The sequence below is a fragment of the Chaetomium strumarium genome, assembly GCF_033439665.1.
Source record: "Chaetomium strumarium strain CBS 333.67 chromosome Unknown B0T15scaffold_3, whole genome shotgun sequence".
In the NCBI taxonomy this organism is placed as follows: Eukaryota; Fungi; Ascomycota; class Sordariomycetes; order Sordariales; family Chaetomiaceae; genus Chaetomium; species Chaetomium strumarium.
Window position 1 is genome coordinate 1101732 of NW_026944431.1, and position 26777 is coordinate 1128508.

Here is a 26777-nt window from a genome sequence, read left to right on the forward strand (position 1 = left end):
AGGCACGTCGGACCAACAAATTGTCGCCTGCGCACTCCTGTGGTGGATCTGACGATTGTGGGTGGCGTTTGATAGCTCGGCGCTCCTTTTTAGACTCCTGAAACATGAGCCAAGCAGCGCGCGCCAGGTGGCTCGCGGGAGGTCAACAAGTGCGGGATGGCGCCCCCATGTTTTTACAGTAGTGTAGCTTCTCCATGGGGGGCTTGGCGGTTGGTGCCATCACTCCCATGGTTATTTTTTGTGGATTTTTTGTTGAAGCGACTTCCATCCAATGCCTCTTGCCTCTCCCCAGACCGTCTGACAGCAGGAGGGCTACTTACATAGGGGAGGGGATCCCCCACTGTTGATGTTCGCGCCGAGTTTCAAGTTCGTGACACGACGAAGTCATTCCCGCGTAACTAAAAACACACCAGTTCTACTTTACGATGGCCTCGGCCTCACCGCCTCCCGAGGCTGAAAAGCAGTCCTCCTCTCCGGCAACGACGACCTCCTCGCCGACCCCAGAAGAAAAGCCTGCAACAACTACCACCACCAGCAGCAGCACCGCTACCGCCAACAACAACAAAAACAATGGCCAGCTGCCCCTCCACGCCGGGGACCTCCCCCTCACCAAGCAGGAGACGCCCGTCGAGAAGATCAAGCGCACGTTGGGCGTGCGGCCGGCGGGCGAGTCCGGGCGGTCGGGCATCCATCCGCTGCTCTTTCTGCGGAACGTGTTCCGGTCGGCCTCGTGGGCGTCGCGCATCGCCAACGTGCTGTGGCCCGTCGTGCCGGCGGCCATCGCGGTCAACTACGCGCTGCCGGACCACCACCTGACCATCTTCATCCTGAGCTACCTCGCCATGGTGCCGTGCGCCAACCTGATCGGCTATGCCGGCCAGGAGCTGAGCCGCAAGTTCCCGCATGTGTTGGGGGTTATTGTTGAGACGACGTGAGTTTTGTTACTACTTTTTCCTTTTTTATGACTTTTTGGGGTGAGTTAACCGAAAGCGCTGATTTTGGGATTGCAGACTCGGCGGCATTGTTGAGATCATCATGTTCATTGTCTTGATTACGCGGCCTGAGAGTGAGGCGGACAACGTCAACTACATCCAGGTCATCCAGGCCGCCATATTGGGTTCGGTGCTGGCGACAATGCTGTTGTGTCTCGGCTTGTGCTTTGTCTTCGCCGGCCTGAGGCGCGAGGAGACCATGTTCAGCGAGACCGTGAGCGAGGCCGGAAGCGGGTTGCTTTTGACGGCGTGAGTGAAGATCCCAGCACGGCCCCAAAATGATTGATGGTGTAGAACCCCCCCGGCATCTAACAGCTTATCCAGCGGCTTCGGCCTGGCCATCCCGACCGTCTTCGAGCACTCGCTCAGCGGCAAGATCCCCACGGCCGAGCTGCTCCCCAAGACGATCGACATCTCGCGCAGCACGGCGGTGCTGCTCATGGTGGCGTATTTCATCTACATCTTCTTCCAGGCGCGCACGCACCACGGCATCTACGACGCCGTCTTCGTGGCCGACGAGGAGCGCGACGCCGACAAGCACGAGGAGCGCCGCCACCACCGGCTGACCTTCACCGAATGCTGCCTCGCGCTGGCCGTCTCGATCACGCTCGTCACGCTCATCGCGCTCTCGCTGGTCAACCAGATCCACTTCATCGTCGAGGAGCGCCACGTGTCCGACGCCTTCGTCGGCCTCATCCTCGTGCCGCTGGTCGAGAAGGCCGCCGAGCACCTGACCGCCGTCGACGAGGCCTACGACAACCAGATGAACTTTGCCCTGTCCAAGGTGCTGGGCGCCACCCTGCAGACCGCCCTCTTCAACGCGCCCCTGGTCGTCATCGTCGGCTGGGGCCTGGACAAGGACATGGGCCTCAACTTCGAGGTGTTCGACGTGGTCGTGCTGATCCTGGCCATCATCACCGTCGGCAACTTCTTGCGGGACCAGAAGTGCAACTACCTGGAGGGCGCCCTGTGCGTCATCGTGTACGTCGCGATTGCTGTCGCTGCTGTTTATTACCCGAACCCGCACGTGCTTGAGGCGGCGAGCGGGGGGGCCTCTGAAGGGGTTGGCGTGGTAGAGCACCACTGAAGTCGATGTGATTCGGTCTCCTTTTTCTTAATTCTTATGATTTCGAGGCATCTTCCCAAGCGAGCGTCAGTAAGATTTCCGGTCTGCAGGTCTGCATGATACATAATAATGCATGAGATACAGTCTCCACGCTCGACTCTATTCCTGCTCCTGAGTATACTTTGAGTGGATTGGCTATAATGTTTTAACTATGCCGATTCAAACGGTGACATTTTTTGACAGAGCCTACTCACCTGAAGAGGCGTTGACAAATAGCCGGACAAGGGAGATAAGCAGACATGAGCTGCTGCGTGCTGCGTGCTGCCAGCGTGTCGATTCTCGATTGTCAATGTCCACAGCATAAGAAGGTCTTACAATGCGACGGATATTGTAAAATACAGACCAACACCAAGTCCCAGTAATTCCACCCACAGCGCAACTTGTCTTTTGAGTTTAGTCCCACCGAGCAGTTAACTGATAAAGCACAGGCAGCCCAGGCCCAGGTAGAAGACAAACAGCGGGTAGACGGCCAGGCCGACCCGGTTCTTCACCACGCCACTCCCTCCAAGGATGCTGACTCCCGCGGCTAGCGACCACCCCACCAGCACCAGGTACACCGGAATCCTCGCAATCCAGTGCAGGCTCAGCGCCGATAGCAATGCCGCGATGACGAGTGGGAACAGCGTGTAGCCAATGACGCAGATACTCTGCGCGAACGAGCTGTGCACATCGCAGTCAGTCAGTCAGTCAGCCTATACTTCGTACCGCCTCTCCAGAGCGAAAGAAAGAAAGAAAGAAAGAAAAGAACTCACATATTCCCACCCAGCAATTTGATCTGCACCGTCACAACCGCCATGCCAATCCACACGATGGCAAACACCCCACTAAACACCACCTCCCTCTGCGTATCCCGACTCTTCAGACACAGTAGGGTGCTCAACAGCAAGCAAAAGACCAACGGCCCCCACAGATCCCAGTCTCGCAGCCCGCTGCCCTGCAGGTGCTCCGCGCTGAGCAGGCTCTCGGCATCCATCACCCCGCGCGCGAGGCCGGCCAGCTCCTCCCTGGCGCCCGCCAGCCCGCCGCCGCTCCGCAGACTGGCATACGCGCCCCGCAGGGAATGGGCCGTCCCGCCCCACGCGTAGAACAGGTGCCGCGGATACAGCACCTCGCGCAGCTTGGACCAGACCGCCAGCAGGTCGCGGCGGAGCGTGGCCCAGACGGACTCGTCGATGGTCGAGAGCGGCGCCGCGCGGTCCTCGCCTGGGATGCGGGACGTCCATGAGTTTGCTGCGTTGTTGCTGCTGTTGTTGTTGTTGTTGGAGGAGGAGGAGGAGCCGATGGTGCCGCTTACGGCGGGGCGGGAGGAGGAGGAGGATGCCGTTCCCAGGGGGTCGTCGAATGTGTTCAGGTCCGCTGCAACGGGGAAAGTAGGGTTAGTTAGGCGGTTGAGATACGCAGATGGAATAAAGAGGTAAGGGAGGGTGGGGGGTGAAAAGAATACGGACCATCGTCCGGGTCGATCAGGTCGTCGTCGTCGATGTCGACGGCGGGGATGTTTTGGTAGTCTCGGCGGCTTGACGAGGCCATCTTGCGCCGGCGGCCTGGTTCCAGTTTGGCGTTGCGTGGACGCCGACTGGTGTGTGCTTAAAGGGAGGTGTGGTTGGCGCCGTCAAGCGGCGCGAGGTACTTTGATATGGTGCGTACAAGCCTCGTAAGGTCCTTGCGTAATTGCTGGCCCGTGGTTAGGTTTGAGGACAGCGTCAAGCTTGTGTCCACAATGTTCTCGAGCTTGCGCAACTCATCATTGGAGTGTCGTGAGTGTTGCGAAGGGACGTTCTTGGCATGCGGGTCCAAGCTCCTCTGCTGGAGTGGGTCTGCTATTGCGGCATTGTATTTTACCCGGTATTTCTCGTAAGTTACATCAGCGATCACCATATCTTACATACTATCGAGTTACCGTTAGACATGCAGCATCTCATAGTTAGCCGGAGGCTTGCTTCTTCGTGCAGCCCTAGGAGACAGAGGCTGCAGAAGCTTCCAATCGATCCATACTTGACCGCTACTTTGCACCAAGCATCTAGCCGGCTAAGCACTTCAACAAAACTGCACGTACACAGAGTGCCTTCCTACCCTGTGCTGCGATCTCTGTAATAAGCACGCCTGAGCATTCTATTCCCGATCTGTGAGACAAGATCGTCCAACCACTGGGTAAGAAACCAAATCAAGAGCACACAGCATTACACAAGTTCCTATCTTATGATACCACGAAGATGTGACCCTCCATGTCATTGGCTGCTCAACCCAGCACAGCAAGACACTGTCTGGCGCATTTGGGCGTCCTTGGGGGGCCTAGTAGCTGCCTGGTTTTTCCACACCCCATCTCGACGGACCATATCTCCCTATCATTATATTCCCATACCAAAGTAATACCTCGAGTCACATTGTAACAAGGACAGAACCATTGAAACTGTCCAGAGTATCCCCCCCTAAACTAAGAAGCCCTCGAAATTGCAACTGTAAACAGGATCGCTGAACAGTATAGCCGCCATTAACAATGATAAGTATCCAAAAGTCGCGACGCTTTTCCCAACCCGCCCTGCTTGCCCTCGCCTATCCCAGAATAGCCCAGATAGTAATAAGTAGCCCTTTGCGTAGATAGCCTAGCCTTCCAGTTATTAACCCAACCCAAACCTTCCTCCTTTTACACGCTCAAAACAAACCATCAACATGCTATGATGAATGCATGAATCAGATCCAAAAAGCCCAATATCACTGCCAGAAATACCTCGACCCAACCCCCTTCGATGGCTCGCCCCCGCTCGACCCTCTCGAGCCGGAAGCGTTCCCCCCATAGTTGGTGACGGGTACAGACGTCCTCGAAGACGACGCCTCCGCCCACGGCTCTTCCCTAAAGATGCACCGTCTCGATGCCGCCTCGGACGCAGATGGTACATAACAGGCCTGCTGCTGATGCCGGGCGTGTTCTTGCAGCGCGTCGTATGAGAAGGCCGGCCGGAGCGGCGGACGGCTGCGGTATCCCCCCGGCTCATACCCCGCACCATAGGGATAGGCTGATGAGGCGGCCGCCGATGACGTGGAAGGAACCCATGGTGCCGGCCGGCCGCTAGTGTCGTACATCCCTTCGTCTAGGGAAGCATGTCGCGCACGGTAGCCGGGCATTGGGTTCTCAGACGGGTAGAAGCTGCCGCCGTGACCGAAGGCGAGTCCGGCACTAGAAGGTTCCTTGGCCCTGTCATTGACGTTATCGACTCTGGTCACTGGGTGTTCGTCCGGGGGCGGGTAGGTGGTTGGGCGGGAATCAGGCATCCAGACGGGGAGTCCGTCTACCGGCTGGGCACCCCTCCTGGGGCGGCCTTGGCCGTAGTTTGCGAGCGTCCCGTTGATGCCGGTTACGGCCCAGGCAAAGACAGCCACGTCCCGTATCGATCGCATCAACTCTGGAGATTTTCCCCGTCAGTTCCAAGTTACTTTTATGGAAGCATGACTGATGCGGGAAAAAAGAACTCACGATCAAAAGGAGGCCCACCTGCGGCTTTGACGCACTCCCGCAACGGCATGTACTGCGGTAGAAATGGCGGACGAAATGTGTACAATAGCTCGGGAGAAATATAGGGTTCGATCGGCTGGAGGCCCCACGGCGCTGCGAAGAGACCGTTCTCGAAGTTGAACGCGGCTGGGATGGCCAGCGGTTGTGGGTCGGGGATAGGGGGCCGCGCTCTCCGCAGGACCACAACAAGCCCATCTGACGTGCACGAAACGACGGCCTCAAGCTCGAATGTCCGCGGTGCATCTGATATTGATGCTTGAGCACCGCTGGAAGGATGCCCCTCGTCACCCCTGCCGTCTTCGTCCCCGGGCGAATTGGGTGAGTGCGGCCCCAGTTCGTCATCAACATCCATGCGATTATCCCGTATGCTAGGATCCTTGACGTCCACTTCGCTCCCGTTAAGGCTGCTCCTGTCATCTGCCTCGTCCTCCATCTCATCCGCTTCCCCTTCCCCTTCCTCTTCGCTGACGGGATCGTTTAGGTCGAGCCGCGGGTCCTTGTACCAGAAGCGCAGATATGCAATGGACTCGTTGGCCTTGGCGCTCTCCAGACACCTCTCCGCTTCGTCAAGGCAGTTCGGCTGGATGCACTCGTAGAAGGGCCGTTCCAAGAGCTCGTCCGGACCTAGGCCCAGAATCTGTGCGACAGCATCGGTTGCATACATTATGGTCAGGTTCCTGGTGAAGCGGTTGAGGATCAACGCAGCCCGAGGCTCTCGCTCCATCGGAGGCATCTTGAACTTGGGCGACAAGTGCTCGAGCATATGATATCGGGGATCTCGCGGCGAGCTTGAGAATATCCGCCGGATGTGAGGTGCGTCTCTCGCCCTCCCTAAACGTGCACGTCAGCGGAATAACGGACGGGATTAGCTAGCTGTAGGCCTTGTGGGGTCATACTCTCGCTCTTCTCGCCCTTGAAGTATATGCTCGTCGATGCAACCAGCACATTATGTACGACGGTAAAGCAGCATTCGCAGCTCACCCATTGGCCGGCTTTGGAGAGGATGCGAGCATAGTGGAGGACGGCGGCCTTGTCGAGTAGAATGCCTCTGCTGTGGATGGCACGTGCAAAAGGTATCTCGTCGGGATGGAAGTAGTCAAATGCAGACTTCCCCCTGACTTCATCGGGCTGGTAGCCGAGAATATCGAGGATCGAGTCGGAAGCAAAGAGAATGTTGGCATCGGGAGTGAGGTCTGGGGGTATTGGTTACAGGAGTCAGTCTGCGGCCGAGAGTTCAGTCTGGTTCGACCTACTGTGGATGGTCATGAACGTCTGGTCTCGGGGGTCCATGGGGGGCTGACGATGGTGGGCCCGCTCGAAGAGCTGGCTTGGTGTGCAGAAGTCGGTTACGAGTCGCTTTCCATGCGTTGACAACGGCCTGGTGGTATCGGGGTAAGAAGAAGCTAGTCTCAAAAGGCGGCGCCGAGCCAAGCACAAAACAGGATGTCGTGTAGTGTAAGAGAAGCGGCCCAGATCGACGGAGTGGCGATCTGGGGAGATCTCAGGCGTGGCTCGTGGGTCCGGTCCTTTGGGGTCGGGCACGAGAAGACCGAAGGCCCACAGGGGATGCGGCAAGGAAGCGTCGGGTATCCCGCGGTATCTCGTGTGCCTGATGTCCTCGACCGCTGCGTCCGTGGCTCGCAACCGAGCTTCAGTGGGACAGAGATCCCGCCGTCACCTGGGAGCGGGTATATCAGGTCCCACCCGTTTCACCACGGCCTGGATCTGGCGATGGCGGGGAGAACAGCGAACCAGGCTGGTGGGAGAGCGAGAGAGGCCCTGCAAAGCGGCAGCGCGCAGCACATGCGCGGAGGAGAATCCGTCACCTAGTCTGATGAGCTCGGAGCTAGAGGCCGAATCGCAACCGAAGGCGCCGGCAGTGTTGCACCGCGGACGATGTCTTCGGTTCTGTGCAGTCACGCAAATCAACAGAGACCACGGCTCTTTGGCCGGTGCTTGCAGCAGGGACGCTGGGAGACTGCCGGCGGTGGGTTGAATTGCGAGGAAACGGCCGATGGGTATCGGTGCTGCGGGAGCCCAGTGGTGCAGGATGGGTTTCCGCGTTTGTCCGCCTTTTGCGGTTGCTTCCAACGAACTTGTTGGAGCGGTCCCTCGAAGTCAAACACGAGACGGTCTCTTGCACTACAACCGCTCGCTCCAGGAGCACTTAGCCAGCAAGAACCAGGAACAATGCGTTGTTACGTTGCTTGGTGGCTGTTCGTACAGGAAAGACACTGGGCCAGGCCTGGGCTGCGCGGTGTGAGACCGAGACGGGACGGAGTGCAACAGCACGTTGCGGGATCGCGGCTTCGGTTTGTCTGGGAGATGCTGCGAGATGCTAAGGAAAACGAAGCTCAGAGAACATGGAGGGGCCCTGTTGACGTGCAGCACCCTACTGTGTACACTACTGCCCTTGTGTAGTGTACGGATAGTGCACGGTAGTGTTGACTTCGGAGGATATTAGTGGATTAGGAACATGGCGCGGATGCCGCGAGCTTCCATCCGCCGACTCCACGTCCGGGGGAAATTGGAACTTGGAAGCAACCTGGAACCTCCACTGTCTGGGCGGGATGCAATCCCGCTGAGCAAAGCCGCAATTTCTGCTCCCCACAGCAATGCAGCTGCCGGCGAGTCGGCGATAGTGTCGACCGCTCCGGCACACCTTACCTAGCCCTGTTTGCGGACAAGGGTCTCCGACCCCTGGCATTCACCAGGTTGGGGCGGAAGCAGGTGGAGGTTGGCCCGAGCGCGGGACGGGATGGCACATCAAGTTGCTGTGGCCTCCTTGTGAACTGTGTTGAGAACCCAGCATCACAGGAGCCTGTTATACTGTGTGAGGGTTGGCCATGAAGTCGAAGCAAGGCATGTTATGATCCAACGTATTAGGATTTCAGAAATCGGGTTGGTTCGTTCGTCCACTCTAATGATAACTGGATGAAGCTCAAGAGGGGTGTTTGGCTCCTTCCTACTTTGGATGTTGGGGCTAGCTAACCTGTTCGAGGAGTCCACCGTGCTCCTACGCGGAGTATAAAAGCAGAGGGTGGCCAAATCTTGAACATCTTCTGTATTCCAATTGACGATTTCAATTCAGCGCTGAGCATTTCTGCTGAGGTCACATGAAGCCAACAAGCCTTCCTTTTCCTCTCATGTATGCACATGCTTTATTACTAACCGAGACAGTACGTGCGTATCAGTCGGTGAGGCATTCTAGTGGTTGCACACTTGGCAACCATCTTGCCCTGGGAACAGGCACACCAGGCACAGAATCTCAAAATTTTCTGATGCCCTTGCATACGGCACCGATGGCTCACTTTGCGTGCAGGCGCTGCGCATGATGTTTGATATATCCGGACAAACACTCGAGGCCGGTGCCCGACCATCTGGGCAGCTGGGCTTATCCGCTTGGTTGGAACCATCAACTCTCCAAATCCGCTTGTTCTGCATGATCGTCAGGGCCGCAGCGCATGCCATCAACCCTAGTGGAGATCGCTCCCCGCCGTAACTGTATGTTGACAGTGCCCATCGCGCGACTCGCATGGAGAATAAGCCACCACTTCTTCTCACAATCATAGCCCTCTTCGGCCCCCTTTTAGACAGGAACCTTGCCGTTGACAGTTACTTCCACAAATTACGAGTTCTTTCCTCGTGGCGGCTGGTCGTCTTCAATCTGCATAGGAACAGGACTGCGTTGGCATTTGTTCTCGATTCACGATGCCCCTCAACAAGGGCAGCAAGTCTCAGCTTGACCTCTTTCGGCACTCAGCGCCGGTCTTGGTATTTGCACCCCGGCGCGAATCAAGCGACGCCCCGAAAAACCTCGGGCGTCTCCTAGCGGTCTTCTCCGTTGGGTTGCTCTTGTGCAACCATTGGACGGGCATACGACTGGCTCAACACCAAGGAGATCGGCATGCTTGCTTCCGTTGTTGGGATTACTGGTGGCTTCGTGTATTGTTCTATTCCGATTCGCCAGGAAATTGCTCCCGTTATGGCAGGTGCGTGTGGGAGCTGAGAGCTGGCATGATGAGATCAAGTTCTCCATGACCTGCCCGACCTACTAATGCAGACGAACTGCATACTTCTTTTGCGTTTGACTGCTCGTCTTCGAGGCGACAATGTGACGCGCAGCCAAGCCGCAGCGGAGGAAAAAGAAAATACCCCAATGCCGCAAGATTCCGGGAGGTTGCGGAGATCGATAGGCACTTCAATGCTTCCAACCCTTCGGTACTGTAGTTAGCCGTTTGTAGGGCGACACTCTTGAAAAACAGCAGGACGGTCGGGTTCCGGTACCAAATTACTCGTAAGTGTCTCAGGCTGAGATCTCTATTGATGAGAAAGCTTCCTAACGAAACGAAGCTCACACATAGGAACCCAGTCACGCTTGTCAAGATTGCCTTGAGTCTTGAGACCACAAACCACCAATCTCAGAGAAACTACCTACCTCATCGCCCGTTGATTTGCTGAGGTTAGCTCCACAGCAACAGGCATATGGTCGAGTACCTATTGTTCATCAGAATGCTTAAGAATGTCTACTCTTGTCGTTGCGGAAATGTGATTCGATTAAGGGTAGAGTAGCCCGTTCTGTCTGATCAGTGATAGTACCACGCCAAAGTAAGGTAGATACCACTAGTACGGAGGGTGCGCCACCATTGCCTATAATCAGAACGACTATATAGATTGTCATAGCTCGCTTGACTCTGCAAGATTCTCGGGCAGCATAATATCAAGCGATAAGCCGTGTGCTATGGCTCTTCAAATCAGCAATAGGGTCATTCTGTAGAACCGGTGTTTCATCTACCTGTCATCAGATGTGTTACTCTAGAGAGGGAACTGTCATTTAGAACAGGACTACTACTGAGTTCTACTGAAATTATATACGTGTCCCTCCTCGTAGTATAAACCATGCCAAACATTGGTAATGGGTGATTTTTCTCCAGCTCAGCCGAAGTGTTTGTAGAACAAGGCGCCGATGGCTTGTTCGTGATTGTTGAGTCAAGTCACCTCCAAATGCATTTATAACTTAGCACAGCATTGCAGTATCAATAAGCGTAGCTTACACTAGACTATGATGAGTTCAGGTTGTGATCATTTACTGGCTATTCGACAGTTTGAATACGATGGTTCAAGGTTCCAAAGCAGCAGGATGGCGACAACATTTCCATCCGACTCAACCCATACTTAGGTTGCTCTACATAAGTTGTCAGCACAACCACCACGCACCTTCCTCACATAGCACTTAAAAAATCTCTCTAGATATACGAGCACCACTGCATCCACGCGCAGATTTGAATGCTCCGCATAGTTTCAATCCGGTTCGCTCCCATTTCCTGTTCCTTACCATCCCACTGCCGTCACAACGAATCTTACCAAGAGCATGAGAATCGGAATTCAAACAGTTGATTTTGTCATTCCTCCGTGTCGTCTGGCTTTTTACTTTTACAGTTCCTAAGTGAGTCGCGTCGCGTGACGCGTCGCAACTTCAATTGAACGGACCCACTGGGCGGGCTGCTTCACATCAAACGAGCTTTTGAGCATAAGGGACGGGCAATCCAATCAAAACCGAGCTAGGCAATTGATCGAAATCGTCAAGCGACCCCTGGCATACTCGAACGACACTGCTGTTGAGACAGGCGCCCGTGACCTCAGCAACTTCGAGCTCCGAGCCCTCACCGAAAGTTCAAAGCTTCGCTCCGGCCCCACACGGGCCACACTGTCATCTCCGGCCCGGAAACCCATCCCACCCGGGAAAAGTTAAAACAAATACTAGTAGGCAGCAATAACCTTGTCGGAGCAAAGATGCCGTCGCCCGATGTATCCGAGTGGGAACTACCCCGGATGCGTACCTCTTTCATTTTTCAGGTATCCGTCCTGCCCTGGCTCTCTCTCGTACTCGAGTCCACGGCAACTCACCCGGTTGATAGGACGACTATTTCAAGCTCGAGTTAGCCGAAGACCAACCACAAGGTATGGAGCTTGTTTCCTCTGCATTGGGTGACAGGGACCTAGATACCATGAATGTGGCTGATACAGTTTCTCCAAGACCTGGCCGAGTTCTTCGATGTCAAGTTCTACCCATACAACCCGCCGGGAGCACCTCCAGTATTTGCTGCCACGAGCAAGAAGCATGTAAGACCACGACAAGCCTGTCTCAAGCTCTGAAGCCGTGCTGATGGAGGTCCGTGGTGCAGTCGGTGATCTGCCGGTTGACGCGACCAACTGAACATGGCGCCAATCCGTGCCATATCATACAAATCATCAGAGATCAAGGTGTAAGTAGGTGACTGCGGACGAGGTGGATGAGGGTGCCATGCGTGGCATGAAGCTGTGTCTAACCCAATGGCAGGATACCGAGAACTGTGCTAGTTGCTGGTCCAAGGACCCCGTAACTCAAGAGGCCTGGCTATGCGTCGCCGGCAGTGATGCTCTCATCAAGATCTATAATGTGGTCAAGGGGTCACTGGTCAAGGTAGGTCTGCGCGGGAACACACGAGCAGGGGAAATCTATGAGCGTCAACTGACATTGGGTAGACACTTGTGGGCCATGGCGGCGTAGGTTGATGGCAACCTCAGGACCTAGAGACTGTTTGTTTGCTCACTTTGACCAGGGCATCAACGATCTTGCGACTTCGCCCGACAACCCCCTCATCATAGCCTCCGCATCGGAAGACACTACCATCAGGATATGGAGCCTGGCAGACGCCCATGAAAAGCAGCCGTGTGTCTGTATTCTTGCCGGCGAAGGCCACTCATACGATTTGCTCAGTGTCGTACGTTTTCCGCCCGCCCTCCGAGGTCGACCTATCCCGGTCGACTGCTGCTAAAGACTCATCATCATCAGGCTTTCCACGACAACGGCCGTTACCTGCTCTCTGCGGGCCACGACCAGGTCATCAATATGGTAAGTCGCTCTCCATACTAAATAAACAGGCCGGACCTACGAGTGCGAGGAGGTAGCCACTAACAACTTAACCCGAAGTGGGCTCTTCCCACATTTCCCGCCGAACATGTCGATATCCCCTTTGTGATGCACTACCCCCATTTCTCCTCCTCCGAAGTCCACAACAACCTCGTCGACTGGTAAGTTGCCTCCCTCTGCCCGCCCTCATTTTTTTTAAAAAAAAATGAATGCAACACAGCCTGCTAAACCTCGCTGTGCAGCGTCGCCTTCCACGGCGACCTGATCCTCTCTCGCGCGTGCCACGAAGACAAGATCGTCCTCTGGCGCATCGAGGGCTTCTCCTCGTCGGACCCCATCCCGAAACCCCTCGACGCGCCGACACCCACCGACATGGCGAAGCAGACGCGGTCGTACTTCGCGCCGACGCTGTCGCACTCCCGGCCGGCCATGTTCACGCGCCTGGCGCAGTTCTCCACGCCCGACTGCGCGATCCAGTTCTACCTGCGCTTCAGCCTGTTCCGCGCCCCGGGGAAGCACCCGGTCCTCGCCTTCGCCAACGCCAAATCCAAGACATTCTTCTGGGACTTTTCCCGCTTCGGCGGGTACAGGAAGTACATGGCCGAGCTGAAGGAGGCGCAGAGGGAAGGGCGGCCGCTGACGGGGGGCGGCGGGGTGCCGAAGCCGAACTGGTTGAAGTACCCACGCGGAAAGAAGGGGCCGAAGACGACGACCGCTGCTGCTACTGCTGCGGCTGTCCAGGCCGTGGTGGGCGACGGCACGTCGAGTCTGAGGTCGGCCGTGAGTACCACGGGCGATAAGGAGTCTGGTCTCTCCAGCCCGGACCCCGAGAGTGTCACGTCGCTGGGGCATACTAAGGAGGCGCTGCAGAAGTGGGCTGATATGTATGATCTGACGAACCCGTTCCGCCTTGTCAAGGCGCACCGGGTGTATTCGATTGAGGGCAGCTTTGTTGGGAGGCAGGTCGGCTGGAGTCCGGAGGGTGACTGGTGCGTGGTCGTCGGCAACGGGAACCGGGCCTTGCTTTACCAGCGGTGGGGTAAGGAGAAGGGAGTGGCCATCCAGATGAGCTGAGGGTGTGTTTCGTCTTTTCGTCGTTTTGCAAGTTAAAAGTATATTTTCCAGACAGACACCCAAAAAATGAAAAAAGATGGAGTTGCCCATCCATCGCTGAAGATGCGGACTACTACCCCTCCTCGATGCCCATCGAAGAGAACATCGGCAGCACGGATACTCCCTCCTCCTCATCCTCCTCATCCTCTTCTTCATCTGTTGCCAGAGATTCCAATAGCATCGCGTCATGATCCTTCAGCTCTCCGCCGCCCTCCTGGATCCGGCGCAGGAAATCACGGGCTTTGCCGCGCTGGCCAGCCCGTGCTTTCTTGCTTTCCTTTTCCTCTGCTGCCGACCTTGGAGCAGCGGGCACACACAGATCCCCTGTGTACAGCGCCACCATGGCCCTCAACCGGAGCAGCTCCGGGTCCCGTGAGAAAGGCATGGTCTCCATGACGCTGTCCATCCGCTGCGCGATATCAGTCATGCGCCGCAGTGCCGAGAGCCGGAGATCGTTCTCCTTCTCGCGCAGTCTCAGCTCGCGGCGGCTGAGGCCCCGGAGATGATCTTCTGTCGCGGGCAGTAGTTGCGCTCCATCGTCGTTCTCCCTCGTCAGATGACCGTCCATGCCGTAGTCCATTGGTTCATCAACATCCATCATCGCTTCCTCCTCCTCTTCCCCCTCCTCCCATCCATCACTCGTCTGTAACCTTTCCAGCCCGCTTCTGTGGCTTGCATACGCCGCTTCCATCTCGGTGCTAAACAACGCCACCTGGAACTCCAGCGCGCTCTGCCTGTTACTGGCACTAAGATGCCTGCGGAAAGGGTATTCCCGGATGAGATACTCAAAGTACGCCTTCAACCGCTCTAGCTTCTCTTCCTCCCGCTTCTCTCTCTCCTCACCTCCCTCCTGCCGCCAACTACTATCATTATCCTCCCCATCCCCATCCCCCTCCCCGTCTCCCCCCTCTCCCGTAACCCCCTCCCCGCTCGGACGGGGATTTCTCTTCTTCCCCGACCTCGCAACAACAACCTCCTCCCCCTCGCGCATCAGAATCTCGGCGCCCATCTCCCAGTACCGATCCCACCGCAGATCCACCCGCTGGCCCTCCACCTTGGCCCTCGCCAACAGCCCAAACGCCCGCTTGGCCGTGGCGATGTCCCCCTCGGCGAGACAGCGCCTGACCACGGCCGCCAGCCAGCCCACGCGCGCGTGGTATGCGCGGGCTTTGCGGCTGATTCCCTGGGTGGTGTTGGTAGTGGCGGTAGTGGTGGTAGTGATGGTTGGGTTACTTGGATGGGTACTAGTAGTTTCGGCCGTCGCTGGTCCACCACCACCATCGTTGTCGTCGTCGTCATCATCAGTCGTTGTTGTGGCCTCCCATTCCGGGCCGGTGTCGACGTCGGCGTCGCTTGCTTGGTCTGCTACTAACCCTGATGATGAGCGGCGGCCCCGGCTGCGGCGGGAGGATTTTCTGTTCTTCTGCTTGCGCTGATGGCGGGGAGGTCGGTGCGGGAAGCCCGGGTAGGCCTTGGAGGGGAGGGGCTCGTCGGCGGGGTAGCCGGCGAGGCAGAATTGTCGGAGGGTGTCCGGCGTGTGAGAGAGCGGGTTGATGACTGTGTCGGAGGGGGCGCGTTTGCGCTTGCTACGGGATGGGTTTGAGGGGTCGTCCATTTCTTTGGTTGGGTTTCAGGGCATTTGAATAGTCGTGTGTTGTAGCTGTAGTGAGAGTAGTGAGATGTCGAGATGTGGTCTTGACGGTGAGCCTGGGTGTTCTAAAAGGCAGTGTGGTGATAAGCGTCCTGGTTTGTGCAACGGTAAAAAAACGGTTGTTTTGTCTACACACTTCCCGATCTGAGTGAGCTAAGGTACCTGCTTTAATAAGAGTCGATTAATATTGTTCGCCAGAGTTACGCGTCGAGGTTAGCAGGGTGCTTTGAATGATAGGATCATCAAATTCGATGAGGAAAGCTTGAGTGGGCTCATGAAATTTTCCGATCTGAGCGTCGGACAATGAGTGAATGAGCACCAACACCTAGCTCACCATCTAAACAAGTGTTCTACAGCATGTTCATTCCTCCATTCACCGAGAAGTCCCAGGCCCTGTAGAACTCGACACGGCGCGTCTTCTGCTCTCCGTTTCGCCACCATAAGCCGTGGGAACCTTCAGGTTCCGACTGCGCAAGTCTAGGTATCTTCTTACAATCTCCCCACTCGCCAGTCCGATACTCTACGGTGATGTGTGAGCCAGGAGGAACAGCAAATGCATACCCCGGACCAAGCCGCTGACTCGAAGGACGTCTTTGCACACGCAGTCTAGCTATGTACAGTGAATGATGCAGTGGTATAGTCCAGTATCGCATTTACGGCTTCCGCTCAAAGTAGACCCATTGGCCCTCGGCCGGTTGCTCCTCAAGGGGCTCCCACCTAGACACATCGTTAACCATTACAGACATCAGAAGGGGAGTGATTAAAAAAGAAATCTCAGCTTACACCTTGGCCTGGGTCATGATGTCCACAAGCTTGAGCTCGCCCTCGGCAACCTGTATCACCTCCTCGATCAGACCGGCGCCAATCTTGGACTCAAGTTCCGCAATCCTGTAAAAGCAGCCCCGTTAGCATGCACATCCCTCCCTAACTCCCCCAAGCTTTCCACTCGAGAGGTGCAAGAAGAAGAACAAGAACACCCACTGATCCGCCGTCAGCTGCGGCTCCGGCTCCCACGACACCTGCTCGACATCGCCGAGATCCCTCCGCTCAAAGATGTGCTTCAGGTCCTGCTTCTCCTCCAGCGTCCTGCTGCCCTCGAGCTCCGGGCCCTCGTCCACCTCGCCGTCCCACTCCTGGTACCGCATGTCCTCCTCCTGCGGGAAGTGGCGCACGACGAACGCGTGGCCGTCGCGCTCGATCTTGATGGCCGTCGCGCTGTCGACGCCGGCGCCGTGCGCCGCCTTGAACCGGTCCGGGTGGTCGCCGAGCATCTTGCGCGCCTTCTCGGCCCACTCGTCGTAGCCCGGCGGCACGGTCGCCTCCACGAGCGCCATGCGGTGCTTGGTCAGCGCCTCGACCGACTGGCGGTAGACCGAGTGCTCGGGCATGGCCTTGAGCTTGTCGAGCGTCGTTGTGTAGAGGTACAGGAGGGCCGACCGAGGGGTTGGGTGCACGTGCAGGCCCGTCAGACCTGTCGGCGTGCCGGGTTCGAGGTACCGCGCCGCCGGCCGGACGGCGGCGAGCAGTCTGAGGGATGCGCGCATTGTTATCGTTCTCTTTTTTTGGGGGGGGCGGCACCCTATTGATAAGTCGGGTGTGTTGCGGCCGCGGAGCGGGAATTCGCTCGGGGGTTGCTGTTCGGTCGGAATCGGTGCTGCTTTCCGACGTCAGAGTTGCTTGCTTCTCCCAGCAGCGCAATGTGAGGCTGCGAGGCTGTGATTGGCGGATTTAAGGATGACACGTGAGATATCAGGTGACACCCTTCTGATTAACACAAACACCTGCCTTCTGCTTAAGTATTTGGTGCAATTCTGGCACTTCGGTTAGGGTGGCCGAGATAGAGGGATTTATGATTCGGCATGCTGGTAGACCAAAATGGACGTCCTGAGGCAGACCTTAAGGCGGACCTCGCTTGACTATGTCCGTATCCCAGACACAGACATTACCAGAGGCAGGATCCAATTACGCCGTGGGTATAAAGACGTGTATTATCAGTCTGTGCCAAGCCCTCTATGAATTGGAATGAAGTCTGTGAGGAAGAAAGCAAAGGAAACGATCAGGCCAATCCTCCACTACGCAATTATTCCTCCGGCAAACATCACCATCTACAGCTCGTCTGTCTGTCGTTTTATGAGTTCCCTCTCTTCTTTTTTGTGAAACTCCTTCTTCTGTAACTGCTCATTCCAGACCCGATCCGTTCCGTATCACATTCCCACCTTCGTGAAGTAAAGGAAACCTCAGGTAGTTGTTTGGACGCCCAGCACATGCGTTCGCTTCGTATTCCTATGAGACCCATCTATCAAAAGACCACCCTGTGAAGGGCTCTTCACACAACCCCGCCGGAGGAAAATGGAACCCAAGAGGCCGGAGATAGAAAGATTCGTTCAGAAAGTCATGCTTTTTTAAGGGTCACCCGCCTCCTCAACCTCAGCCTTGGGCGGGGCATCGGCATCCGTCATCTCCTCGTCCTTGGATCCGCCATTGTTGGCGCCGCCTTCTTGTTGCGCCTTCTCGGCCTCGGCAGCCTTGCGCGCCTCCTCCTCAGCCGCCTTCTTGGCCGCCCGCTCAGCCTCTAGCTTGGCCTGTAGCGCCTGGCGCTCGGCCTCGACCTTCTCGAAGTGGCGCTGGACGACGGGCCCGGCTAGGGCGCGGATCTCGTCCATCTTGGCGATGTAGACGGCCTTGGTGGAATCGTCACCCTCATCGTAGAGCCAGTCCTGTTCTCCTCGTCAGCGCCTATCTATTGTCCGAATTCTGCAATACAGGTCCGAGCCAACTGAAACTTACCTCAGTAGCGGTGAGCTTTTCGCGGATCTTCTCCTTCTCCTCCTCGCTTGCGAACTCGCGGTATTGGTCGTCAAGCTTGTTGCGCAGCTCGTAGATGTATGTCTCGAGCTCGTTCTTCTTCTCCTCCGTGTCGGCCACCAGCTTGTCTTCCATGACCATGGCGTTTTCCTTCTCCATAGCCGCGTTCTTGGCGGCCGGCTCGAGCGATTGTGTAGCGCTGACGATGGGCAGCTCGCCCTTCCGAACTTGCTTCTTAACCTTCCGCGTCTTGGGCTTCTCCTCCTTGGCGGCGTCTGTGTCCATGGCCTTTTGGAATGAATCAGTTAGCCCGTCTCTCGTTGTCTCCTCATCCGCCTCGCCCCGGGAATCGCCAGATGCAGGAGAAGGATCGGTCTTGCGACGTTTCGACTCCCTCTTCGGCGAACCCGAGGGCTCGCGGGCGCCCACCTGCTCAGAGGCCACCGATAAGGCGGGGTTTCCATCCTGCATAAGAATACTCACATCGGGGTCCTTCTTCTCCCCTTCCTGCTGCTGCTTCCCCTCCTCCTTGATCTCCTCCTCCACCTCTTGGTCCTCGACGTAGTAGCCGCTCTCGACGTTCAGGATGCCGTGGATGTTCACCCGGGCCTTGAGCTTGCAGATCATGAAGTCATCCTGTCCTTCCGTCGCCTTGACTCCCTTGACGGAGAAGCGGCCGATGAAAGGTGAGATCTTGCCGGGGAGGCCATCGGGGCTGGCGTATCTAGCTTCCAGGTCGAAGGGCTGCTTACGGTAGAAGGTGAGGATCTTGGTCGAGGGCATCACGTTGCCCTTGTTAAAGACAACGAGGCTGGTGTCCTCGTCGGGGATGTCGGCATCCTTCTCCCAAGCGAACTCGATCGGGTAGCTGATGACGTCTTGAACGGTAAAGTCGCGCACCTTGAAAACGGGAGAGAGGATGGCGCAGCTGAAGGCGCAGCCACGAGCAATAGCCTCGTCCTGGTTCAGTGTGAAAGAGAGGTTCTTGCCGAAGAAAGCCTGGATGCGCTCCTTGATGGCAGGTACACGGCTGCCGCCGCCAACAACCTCGACGATGTCGATGTCCTCCTTGCTCAGCTTGGCGTCGGCGAGGGCCTGTTCCAGAGTGAGATTGACACGGTTGAGTAGGGGCTCCACCATGGCCTCGAATTCCTGGCGTGTGATCATAGCGCGCACGTCGATGTCGTTCATGAGCGACTCGATGTTCATGGGCGCCTGCTGGTTGGCAGACAGCACCTTCTTGAGCTTCTCGGCGGCAGCGTAGACACGGGTCAGGGCCTTCGGGTTGGTGAAGATGTCGATCTTGTACTTGCCGTGGAACTCCTTCTGTAGGTGCTCGACAATCGCCCGATCGAAATCACGGCCACCGAAGTGGCGGTCGAAAGCGGTACCTTTGACAGCGAGCTCGCCCTTCTTGAACTCGACAATGGAGCAGCAGTAGTCACTGTAGCCCACGTCGACAAAGGCGACACGGCGGGGCTTCTCGTCAGCGGCGGGCAAGTCCAGCTTGGTGATGCCGTAGCCGAGAGCGGCGGCCGTGGTGTCGTTGATAAGGCGGAGAGGCTTGAAGCCGGCAATCTCGGCGGCATCAATCAACGCGCGGCGTTGGGCGTCGGTAAACCAAGCTGGCACGCTCAGGACGACGTCCGACACCGGGAGCTTGAGCTCAGTGGCGGCTGTCTGCTTGATCTTGCTGAGGAACATAGCAACAAGCTGCGTCGCGGTAAACCGCTCCTTCTTGCCGAGATAGTTGACCTCAGCGCCGACCTGACCATTGATGTCGACCAGGGGCGCCGAGATGAACTTCTGCTCGATCTGGATATCGGGGTCATTGAGCGACCGTCCAAGAAGGCGCTTTAGGCAGCCAACGGTGTTCTTGAGGTTGGAGATCTCTTGGGTCTTCGCCGGCTCGCCGAGGTAGCGGGACTTGGGGCCGAAACCAACGAGGGACCTGGCAACAGTTAGGCACTGGCTCGCAAGCCTGATTGATGGACCTTCTAACACTTACGGAGTTGCCCGGTTGGAGACTTCATTTGCGATCTGCACGGCAAGATAGTCAGTTCCTGCACTTGCTTCACGGATTGAATCCTCTGTCGCATCCGCCTGCACTCTCCCTGGCGCATCTGTAGAAGCAGCGGCGGGGTTCTTGACATACCACATCGACACCCCGATTCCTCGCGACGGCGATGACGGTGTTGAGAGAACCGAAATCGACACCTGTAGCGCACGCACCCGAAGTCAGCAACATGGATTTCCGGCGAAAAGGCGACCATCCAGCTGGTAGATCGCAACTTACCGACGACACTCATGTTGGGCGGAAAGGTGAGGGGCACTAGCAGAGCGGGACTGGTGTAAACAAATGTCCACAGGAGACGAGGACACAAGGCAGTAAAAATGCGCGGGAGGATGTGTAGCGCTCACCAGCTGACTAGAGGCTCGGTGTAATGTGTGACTGGGAGCTTGTTATGTCTGCGCAGACACAGAATCTGGCAGTGGGTATCGCTGATGCAGAAAACGGATTTCTGAAGTCGCCTTTTCGCAAAGCGGGAAGATGGAAAAAAAATCAGACTCTAGATGCCCGACACTGGCTGGCGTTCTCGGAGGGGGTTCCCCTCCATGGGGCCTTATGGGGGAGCTCTTAGCCCCGCACCCCGGTGTCAGCGCTAGGCCAAGAGGTCCCCAGAAGCCAGGAGAAGCTTCTCGATTGGCTCCGTATTTCAATAGCAACACCGCCATATTGGGCTCATACAGCGCAGGATTGAGTTCTACATATGTCGTTGAAGCAGTCTTTCCTAAACAAGGCTTGTTGATCTGGAACTTTTGGCGACCTTTGATCTTGCGTTGTTAATCTCAAGCAGCCGTTGAAACTGGAAAATAATGCCAACTGAGGGGCAAGTTGATAACCGCTCCCGATAACGATGGCTTATCTTATCCGAACTAACACACCCGCCGTGCATGTATCACCCCACCATGGGCTTCTTTGCCGCTCAAACTTGAAGAGCCAGGCTTCCCAGACACAAATTGCTGGGCAGCAAGCATCAATGCCAGCAGGGTAAGGAAGCTGTGTACGGCAATTTCTGGTACCTAGGTATGTACATACGACGTTTCTATGCTTGGCGTGCCAAGCCGGACCTGGCAGGCATTGAAGACCCTCATGGCCTCATCATCCATCACGGCCGTGTCGCCAGCGGACCCAAAGCAATTCGAATTGGCTCGACTGTCTTCAAGAGGATGGCCGAAGTTCAGACAGGGACTCGATCTAGCTTCACCGACCCGATCAGTGCCCAAACCTGGTGTCCAGAGATGCCTTTTCCCAAATCGCTTGGACCCAATGAGAGCATGCGAGGTGACAAGGCTGCCACAGACTACAGTGCCAAAAGCCTATGATGACGTGCCAAACTACGGTAGGTGCCCTACCTGTGCACACTACACCGTATGGTGCTCCTGAGTTGATCAACTTCCACTATTCATTCCCGCGCGGACCACCTCCGGCCGTTCGCCCTCCTAGCCTCGAGAAAATAGACATGGAAGCGATAACGCAGTCATCAAATGCGGATCCTCCTCATATGGGCCTGCTCCGGGATGAGACGCTTGCCCTTCGAGGTCTGTTTGGATACAGCAATCATGTCCCAGCACAACCGTGTAACCCAGTCCTCGACTTCCCCGGCACGAAGCTTCACAAAACGGAAGTATGGGACGTCCGATTCCTCGGCCTCGACGTCGACGCATTGCAGGAGATCGAACAGGGAATCCAACAATTCCATATTGGCGTATCCATCTTCGATACCCGGCTTCTGTGGAAGTCCGCTTTGGGATTGCCGCACCCTGGGCAGGAGAACAAGATGACCGAGTCACATTATTTTGTTGTTGGAAGCCCCAAGTTCAGCCGGAGGAAGTCCAACAAGTTTCTATTTGGGAAGTTTGAGGCTCTTTCCCTCTCCGATCTTCGAGCAAGACTCGAAGGGATGACTCTGCACCGAGACCTCATTCTCGTTGCTCACGGGATTCAGCGGGAGCTCACGGTCCTTCAACGAGTCAATATCGATCTCCGGCCGCGCTACGTCCTCGACACGGTCAAGGCCGCGCAGCATCCACTCCAGCTGTCCTACAGATGTAGCTTGGAGCAGTTGCTCGCGGAATTTGACATCTCTTTCCACAGCCTCCACGTCGCCGGGAATGACGCTCACTTCGCGCTTCGAGCTATGCTGATGATCACAGTCAGAGACGCGGAACGCCAGCTGGATGCTTCTGTGCTCCCTAGTTGGCTGCCAACACTCCGAGCAATTGCTCACGCACCCTTGTTGCCAGCAGATAATAAGGGCTGTTCGGAGCTTGGCACCGCTAAGAGGTCCTCCTCATGCCTAGAGATCTTGATGCTCCACGCAATGGCTATTTGCCAACAGCTATATCCGGGCATTTGAGGGAGTGAGCATGACTGGGAGAGAGATTGAAGGAAGCCGCTGACAGGTTAGGAACCCGTTTCTGCTAGTCTGCCTCAACTTCTCCACGACAGTCGGCCCACAACTTGGCCAGCAACTACGTGAGAAGCCGCGCCCATCGATCCCTATGCGCTTACAGCTTCCCGCCACACGTCACCCCTCTTCCGCAGCAGCATCATGTTACTGTCGGATATGAAAAGAATGCCTTTTGGAAGAGGCTACCAATGAGTCTCACATTAGTAGGCGAGTGCAGCTGTCCCAAGTTTGGTCGAAGAGGGTGTAGGTCTTGATCAGCGGCCTGAGCAGGTACCTAACCTGCTACTGAACGAACAGCAGTTACAGCATCCCGAAACAGTCTTCCTTCAGCTATCCGTATAGTACTCGGAAATGGCGGCGCTTTTGCGAAACTCGGCGGCCACAACAGCATGCACTCCATGTGTAATGCCAAGCTCCAAGACCCACGACAACTGTACCCTCAATACGTAATATCTGCCGACCGGGAGGAGTCTAGGACTTCAGGACTTTTGCATAGGCTGGGAAGGGGAGTGAACGAGCGAAGAAGCTTTGGCAGCTGGGCCTCCTGAACGGGCCGGTGAAGGGGACAGTCGGGGCGTCCCGACAAGCGGCGGATACCGACACTTTGCGGTTTCGAAAGGTTCCTTACCTAGGTACCTAAGGTTTTTAATTCCATGACATCTAATACAAGGCCAGGATTCTGGATATATCCCACATATAATCACACACTCTGTAGCAAGTTGTCCGTGTGATATGCCATGAGAGTACCTAAGGACTTGGTCTAAGATCGATTCAGATTCAGAGTACACCAACAAAAACGCAAGCTGCCGAGCCCAAGAAGGAGATCCCCTCTCCGAGTCTCATAACCCAGTTCTCCCTCTTTTCTCCTCTTCAGCTCAAGATAGATCCATAACCTACCGCGACTTGCCCCTCTGTCGCCGCCCCTGCCCACGGCCCGGCGGCGGCGAAAGCGCCTGTAAACGCTCCTCATGTTGCTGCTCGCTCGTCGAGCTCGGGGGCCTACTGCTGCTGCTACCATCCATCACAGCACTCGCTGCTACACCCACGGGCTCCGCAGAAGACCTACAATCGTGAACGAGGTTGATATCGTCAGGAACCTCAAACACCCTGCCCTGCCCCTGCCCGGACTGGACCACCATCCGGGAAGAGGGCGATCGGGAAGGGGCAGGGGAAGGGGAAGGGGAAGACGGCGACGACGAAAAGACGCACGAGCCGGTCAGCAGGAACTGGCTGCTGACGTGGCTGCTCGCCTGGGCCAGCTCATACTTGCGGCGGTCCTCGTCGCCCATGATGCTCTCGACGCGCTGGGGCATGTAGACGGACAGGATCCCCGTGGTGTGGGCGGAGAAGGTGCTGTCGAAGGAGTCACGCTGGCCATGTTGGTGGTGGTAGTGGTGTCGCCCTCCTAGCGTTGGCATTGCTGGCGCGGGGGTCGTGGTGGCGGTGGTTCTTTTCCCGACGTGGCTGGCCATCGAATCGTCCGGGTGCTGGTACCACCCGCTCGGCGTGCGTTCGGGCGGGGCGAACTTGCCGACCACCTTGTCCGGGGGCAGCAGGATGCTCCGGGAGCGACGGACAGTGCCGCTGGCGCTACCGCCGCCGCTCCTCTTCGTCGGCTTCTTCTTCTTCTTATTCTCCTTCTCCTTCTCCTTCGTCTTCTGATGATGGCTGCTGCTGCTCGCCGCCTCCTCCTCCTTGCTGGCGGCCGTCTGGGCGAGCGCGAGCTCCTCGCGCTCTTGCGCCGCGGGGATGAAGGACTCCGGCACGATGTTGAGGTCGTCGCCGGCCTGCTCGGCCTGCTCGATCGCCTCCTGGGCGGTGGTCTGGGCGTCGGCGGCGGCGGCGTCGGCACGCGGGCCGCCCCAGGTGCGCTGGCCGGCGGTGAAGATGCCGTAGACCATGTAGTACCAATTGAAGAAGGGGTTGAGCACGAACATCAGCGGGTACAGCCAGATCTTGAAGCGGCGCAGCTTGGCGCCGAAGTAGATCATCATCAGCCAGTTCAGCCCCAGCGAGATGGCGATGAAGCCGACGGGCAGGTCGGCGACGCGCTTGGTGGTGGTCAGCAGCGCCAGCACCATGATGAAGAAGAGCAGCGCGGTCGTGCGGATCGTGTTCTGCATGAAGCGCACCAGCACCAGCACCGGATAGCGCTTCCACAGGCGCCAGTCGGTCAGCATGCACACCTCGTTGGTGATGAAGCCCAGGAACCAGCGGCGGCGCTGCTTGACGAGGCTGCGCATGGTCTGCACGGCCTCGGTCTTGCAGAAGGCCGACGTGCACATCTGGATCTGGTAGCGCTTCTTGGCGCCGATCATGAACAGGTGCGTCAGCCAGCGGTCCTCGCCCAGGTGGCTCTTGGCGAAGTCGAACAGGTCCTCGCACTGCTCGGCCTTGTCGGCGAAGTAGTACTTGGCCATGCGCCGGAAGGCCGAGAAGCGCAGCATGGTCAGCGCCCCGGGCAGGCACGTCACGGCGCCGCAGCCCGACTCGACCGTGCGCTCGAACAGCTGGCCGTGGATGTACTCCATGTCCTGCAGCAGCGTGATGAGGCTGTGCCGCCGCGTCGTCGACGTGATGACGCCCGTCATGGCCAGCATGTCGCGCCGGTTGCCCGGGCTCAGCTGCATGTCGTACACGAAGTTCTGCAGGCACACGCGGTCCAGGATGCAGTCCGAGTCGATGAACAGGATGAAGAGGTCGTCGTGGCGCCGCAGGTACTCGCAGTAGACCTTGTCGATGAGCTTGAACGTCATCTTCTGGCAGTGCCGCTTGCCGCCGTGCGGGAAGCGCGAGACCGTGATGCGCGCCGCCCGGTACGTCACGTCGATGCTCTTCGGGTACGCCTCTAGCGTGAGCGGCACGCCGAGCTTCTCGATGGTGTTGAGGTACAGCTCGTCCTCCTGGTCGCCGTCAAACGAGAGGAACACGTGGATGCACGACGGCGGGTAGTCGCAGGCGACCACCGAGTCGATGGCCGTCACGAGCACCTCGGGCTCCTCCTTGTAGCACGGCATGACGATGACCACCTTGGGCGCCGACACCTCGTCGAGCACCTGCTTGATGCGCTTGGTGCGCCCGAGCTGGTGCGTGACGATCTGGTAGACACAGAACAGCCACGGGATCGTCAAGAGCCCGGCGAAGCTCCAGAAGGCAAACCACTGCAGGAACGAAACCATGGCCGGCGGCCAGACCCGCGCGATCTGGCTGGGGAGCGGCAGCGTGACGACCATGATGGGGAGGAATATGCATCTGCAAACAAACAAACATGTCAGGCCTTCCCATCTCATGGCGGGTTGGATATAATGATATGACAACCCTCTCTCTACCTACCTCAGCAACGTAAAGGCGATGCCCACGAGCACGGCCAGCAGCCGGACCGTCCAGTGCTCGGCCTTGACAAACACCTTCCACAAGCAGTACAGGAACGCTGCGATCCACAGGAACCACTCGAGGAAGGCGGCAAGCATCACCACGCCCACGATGCCGGTGTAGATGATCTGCAAACCAGATGAGGAGGTTAGCTTAGCACAGTAAATATCTCCGCTGTGGTTGCATCTGCCGAACACGCACCTCCTTGACCGGCCATGATGCCTCGATATCGACCGCCATGTTGTTGCTGCAGACGGCGCAGTCGCCAGAGGGTGGGATGCAAACGGCGCATGAAGCGACAGTGACATGAAGAACGAAACTGTAGCAAGGAGGATATAATAACAAGCCAAACGCAGTCCCTGTGCCGCAAGCATCGGGAAACCTGACCTGCAATCGCGGGGAGCATCTGCAGTAGCATGGGATGAAAATTGGGCGGTATCGCCCCGGAAAGGCGCACAAGCGATCGGTTGCCTGCAGCCCTGGCTCACGGGTAGGCCAACCGTTCGTATTTTCCCATCCCGGGTCCAGAACACGGGACAGACCAGCAGCAGCAGCAGCAGCAGCAGCAGCAGCAGTAATAACAAGACCATGGACCACCCAGCACAAACAAAAACTCTTTGCGGCATCCGGGCAGAGGGAACGGGGAAGGTTGGGGGGGGGGAAGAGGGTGGTGGCGTATAGCAAGACCAACGCGTATTGTATGTACCGTGGTATGCGATGCAAGTGCACAGTGGGCCAACGGCAGAGGCACCCAATATTCAATATCTGCAAATGAAGATGATTTAGCCGGCTGCTTTTTGCGAGAGCGACGCTCACTGC

General features: G+C 57.0%; 9 protein-coding genes across 9 annotated transcripts; 3 read left to right on the top strand and 6 right to left on the bottom strand.

Annotated features, from left to right (window-relative positions):
- The first annotated feature begins 266 nt into the window (after positions 1-266).
- B0T15DRAFT_147155 (uncharacterized protein) lies at positions 267-2469 on the top strand. The gene is made up of 3 exons (XM_062861947.1): positions 267-931; positions 1011-1241; positions 1317-2469. The coding sequence occupies exons 1-3, from the start codon at positions 426-428 to the stop codon at positions 2077-2079; spliced, it is 1500 nt and encodes a 499-aa protein (XP_062722395.1). The 5' UTR covers positions 267-425; the 3' UTR covers positions 2080-2469.
- On the bottom strand, positions 2278-3775 carry B0T15DRAFT_147173 (uncharacterized protein). The gene is made up of 3 exons (XM_062861948.1): positions 3567-3775; positions 2871-3474; positions 2278-2778 (listed from the first exon to the last, which is right to left on the bottom strand). Exons 1-3 carry the CDS (start codon positions 3646-3648, stop codon positions 2529-2531), a joined length of 936 nt encoding a protein of 311 aa, XP_062722396.1. The 5' UTR covers positions 3649-3775; the 3' UTR covers positions 2278-2528.
- Positions 3776-4830: 1055 nt separating this feature from the next.
- B0T15DRAFT_394220 (uncharacterized protein) lies at positions 4831-6919 on the bottom strand (the record flags this gene model as incomplete). The annotated part of the gene is made up of 4 exons (XM_062864719.1): positions 4831-5519; positions 5591-6460; positions 6526-6822; positions 6883-6919. 4 exons carry the CDS (start codon positions 6917-6919, stop codon positions 4831-4833), a joined length of 1893 nt encoding a protein of 630 aa, XP_062722397.1.
- A 4503-nt stretch (positions 6920-11422) lies between these two features.
- Positions 11423-13616, top strand: B0T15DRAFT_394967 (WD40-repeat-containing domain protein; the record flags this gene model as incomplete). Its single annotated transcript, XM_062864757.1, has 9 exons — positions 11423-11512; positions 11657-11752; positions 11815-11895; positions 11970-12092; positions 12155-12175; positions 12232-12393; positions 12465-12524; positions 12603-12703; positions 12785-13616. The coding sequence occupies 9 exons, from the start codon at positions 11423-11425 to the stop codon at positions 13614-13616; spliced, it is 1566 nt and encodes a 521-aa protein (XP_062722398.1).
- Positions 13617-13728: 112 nt separating this feature from the next.
- On the bottom strand, positions 13729-15559 carry B0T15DRAFT_552560 (uncharacterized protein; the record flags this gene model as incomplete). The annotated part of the gene is made up of 1 exon (XM_062870296.1): positions 13729-15559. Exon 1 carries the CDS (start codon positions 15268-15270, stop codon positions 13729-13731), a length of 1542 nt encoding a protein of 513 aa, XP_062722399.1. The 5' UTR covers positions 15271-15559.
- Positions 15560-15682: 123 nt separating this feature from the next.
- Positions 15683-17150, bottom strand: B0T15DRAFT_527749 (ETC complex I subunit conserved region-domain-containing protein). Its single transcript, XM_062868993.1, has 3 exons — positions 16288-17150; positions 16090-16194; positions 15683-16023 (listed from the first exon to the last, which is right to left on the bottom strand). Exons 1-3 carry the CDS (start codon positions 16848-16850, stop codon positions 15960-15962), a joined length of 732 nt encoding a protein of 243 aa, XP_062722400.1. The 5' UTR covers positions 16851-17150; the 3' UTR covers positions 15683-15959.
- Positions 17151-17708: 558 nt separating this feature from the next.
- Positions 17709-20420, bottom strand: B0T15DRAFT_509980 (heat shock protein 70 family; the record flags this gene model as incomplete). Its single annotated transcript, XM_062867835.1, has 5 exons — positions 17709-18023; positions 18094-20062; positions 20120-20151; positions 20267-20328; positions 20408-20420. 5 exons carry the CDS (start codon positions 20418-20420, stop codon positions 17709-17711), a joined length of 2391 nt encoding a protein of 796 aa, XP_062722401.1.
- A 727-nt stretch (positions 20421-21147) lies between these two features.
- Positions 21148-22707, top strand: B0T15DRAFT_147393 (uncharacterized protein). The gene is made up of 2 exons (XM_062861949.1): positions 21148-21199; positions 21476-22707. Exon 2 carries the CDS (start codon positions 21495-21497, stop codon positions 22530-22532), a length of 1038 nt encoding a protein of 345 aa, XP_062722402.1. The 5' UTR covers positions 21148-21199; positions 21476-21494; the 3' UTR covers positions 22533-22707.
- A 578-nt stretch (positions 22708-23285) lies between these two features.
- On the bottom strand, positions 23286-26582 carry B0T15DRAFT_412999 (transferase-like protein). Its single transcript, XM_062865416.1, has 3 exons — positions 26160-26582; positions 25920-26086; positions 23286-25838 (listed from the first exon to the last, which is right to left on the bottom strand). The coding sequence occupies exons 1-3, from the start codon at positions 26196-26198 to the stop codon at positions 23480-23482; spliced, it is 2565 nt and encodes an 854-aa protein (XP_062722403.1). The 5' UTR covers positions 26199-26582; the 3' UTR covers positions 23286-23479.
- Between the last annotated feature and the right edge of the window lie 195 nt (positions 26583-26777).

What these genes read in the sequence shown, in the direction of transcription:
- B0T15DRAFT_147155 (XM_062861947.1), top strand. Translation starts at nt 426, where the DNA reads ATGGCCTCGGCCTCACCGCCTCCCGAGGCTGAAAAGCAGTCCTCCTCT. An exon ending in GGGGTTATTGTTGAGACGAC is followed by an intron (nt 932 to 1,010) that starts GTGAGTTTTGTT and finishes TTGGGATTGCAG; the next exon opens with ACTCGGCGGCATTGTTGAGA. An exon ending in AGCGGGTTGCTTTTGACGGC is followed by an intron (nt 1,242 to 1,316) that starts GTGAGTGAAGAT and finishes CAGCTTATCCAG; the next exon opens with CGGCTTCGGCCTGGCCATCC.
- B0T15DRAFT_147173 (XM_062861948.1), bottom strand. Translation starts at nt 3,648, where the DNA reads ATGGCCTCGTCAAGCCGCCGAGACTACCAAAACATCCCCGCCGTCGAC. An exon ending in CCTGATCGACCCGGACGATG is followed by an intron (nt 3,475 to 3,566) that starts GTCCGTATTCTT and finishes TCCCCGTTGCAG; the next exon opens with CGGACCTGAACACATTCGAC. An exon ending in AAATTGCTGGGTGGGAATAT is followed by an intron (nt 2,779 to 2,870) that starts GTGAGTTCTTTT and finishes CGATGTGCACAG; the next exon opens with CTCGTTCGCGCAGAGTATCT.
- B0T15DRAFT_527749 (XM_062868993.1), bottom strand. Translation starts at nt 16,850, where the DNA reads ATGCGCGCATCCCTCAGACTGCTCGCCGCCGTCCGGCCGGCGGCGCGG. An exon ending in CCGCAGCTGACGGCGGATCA is followed by an intron (nt 16,195 to 16,287) that starts GTGGGTGTTCTT and finishes CTGCTTTTACAG; the next exon opens with GATTGCGGAACTTGAGTCCA. An exon ending in ATCATGACCCAGGCCAAGGT is followed by an intron (nt 16,024 to 16,089) that starts GTAAGCTGAGAT and finishes CGATGTGTCTAG; the next exon opens with GTGGGAGCCCCTTGAGGAGC.
- B0T15DRAFT_147393 (XM_062861949.1), top strand. Translation starts at nt 21,495, where the DNA reads ATGATGACGTGCCAAACTACGGTAGGTGCCCTACCTGTGCACACTACA.
- B0T15DRAFT_412999 (XM_062865416.1), bottom strand. Translation starts at nt 26,198, where the DNA reads ATGGCGGTCGATATCGAGGCATCATGGCCGGTCAAGGAG. An exon ending in CATCATGGCCGGTCAAGGAG is followed by an intron (nt 26,087 to 26,159) that starts GTGCGTGTTCGG and finishes TCTGGTTTGCAG; the next exon opens with ATCATCTACACCGGCATCGT. An exon ending in ATCGCCTTTACGTTGCTGAG is followed by an intron (nt 25,839 to 25,919) that starts GTAGGTAGAGAG and finishes GTTTGTTTGCAG; the next exon opens with ATGCATATTCCTCCCCATCA.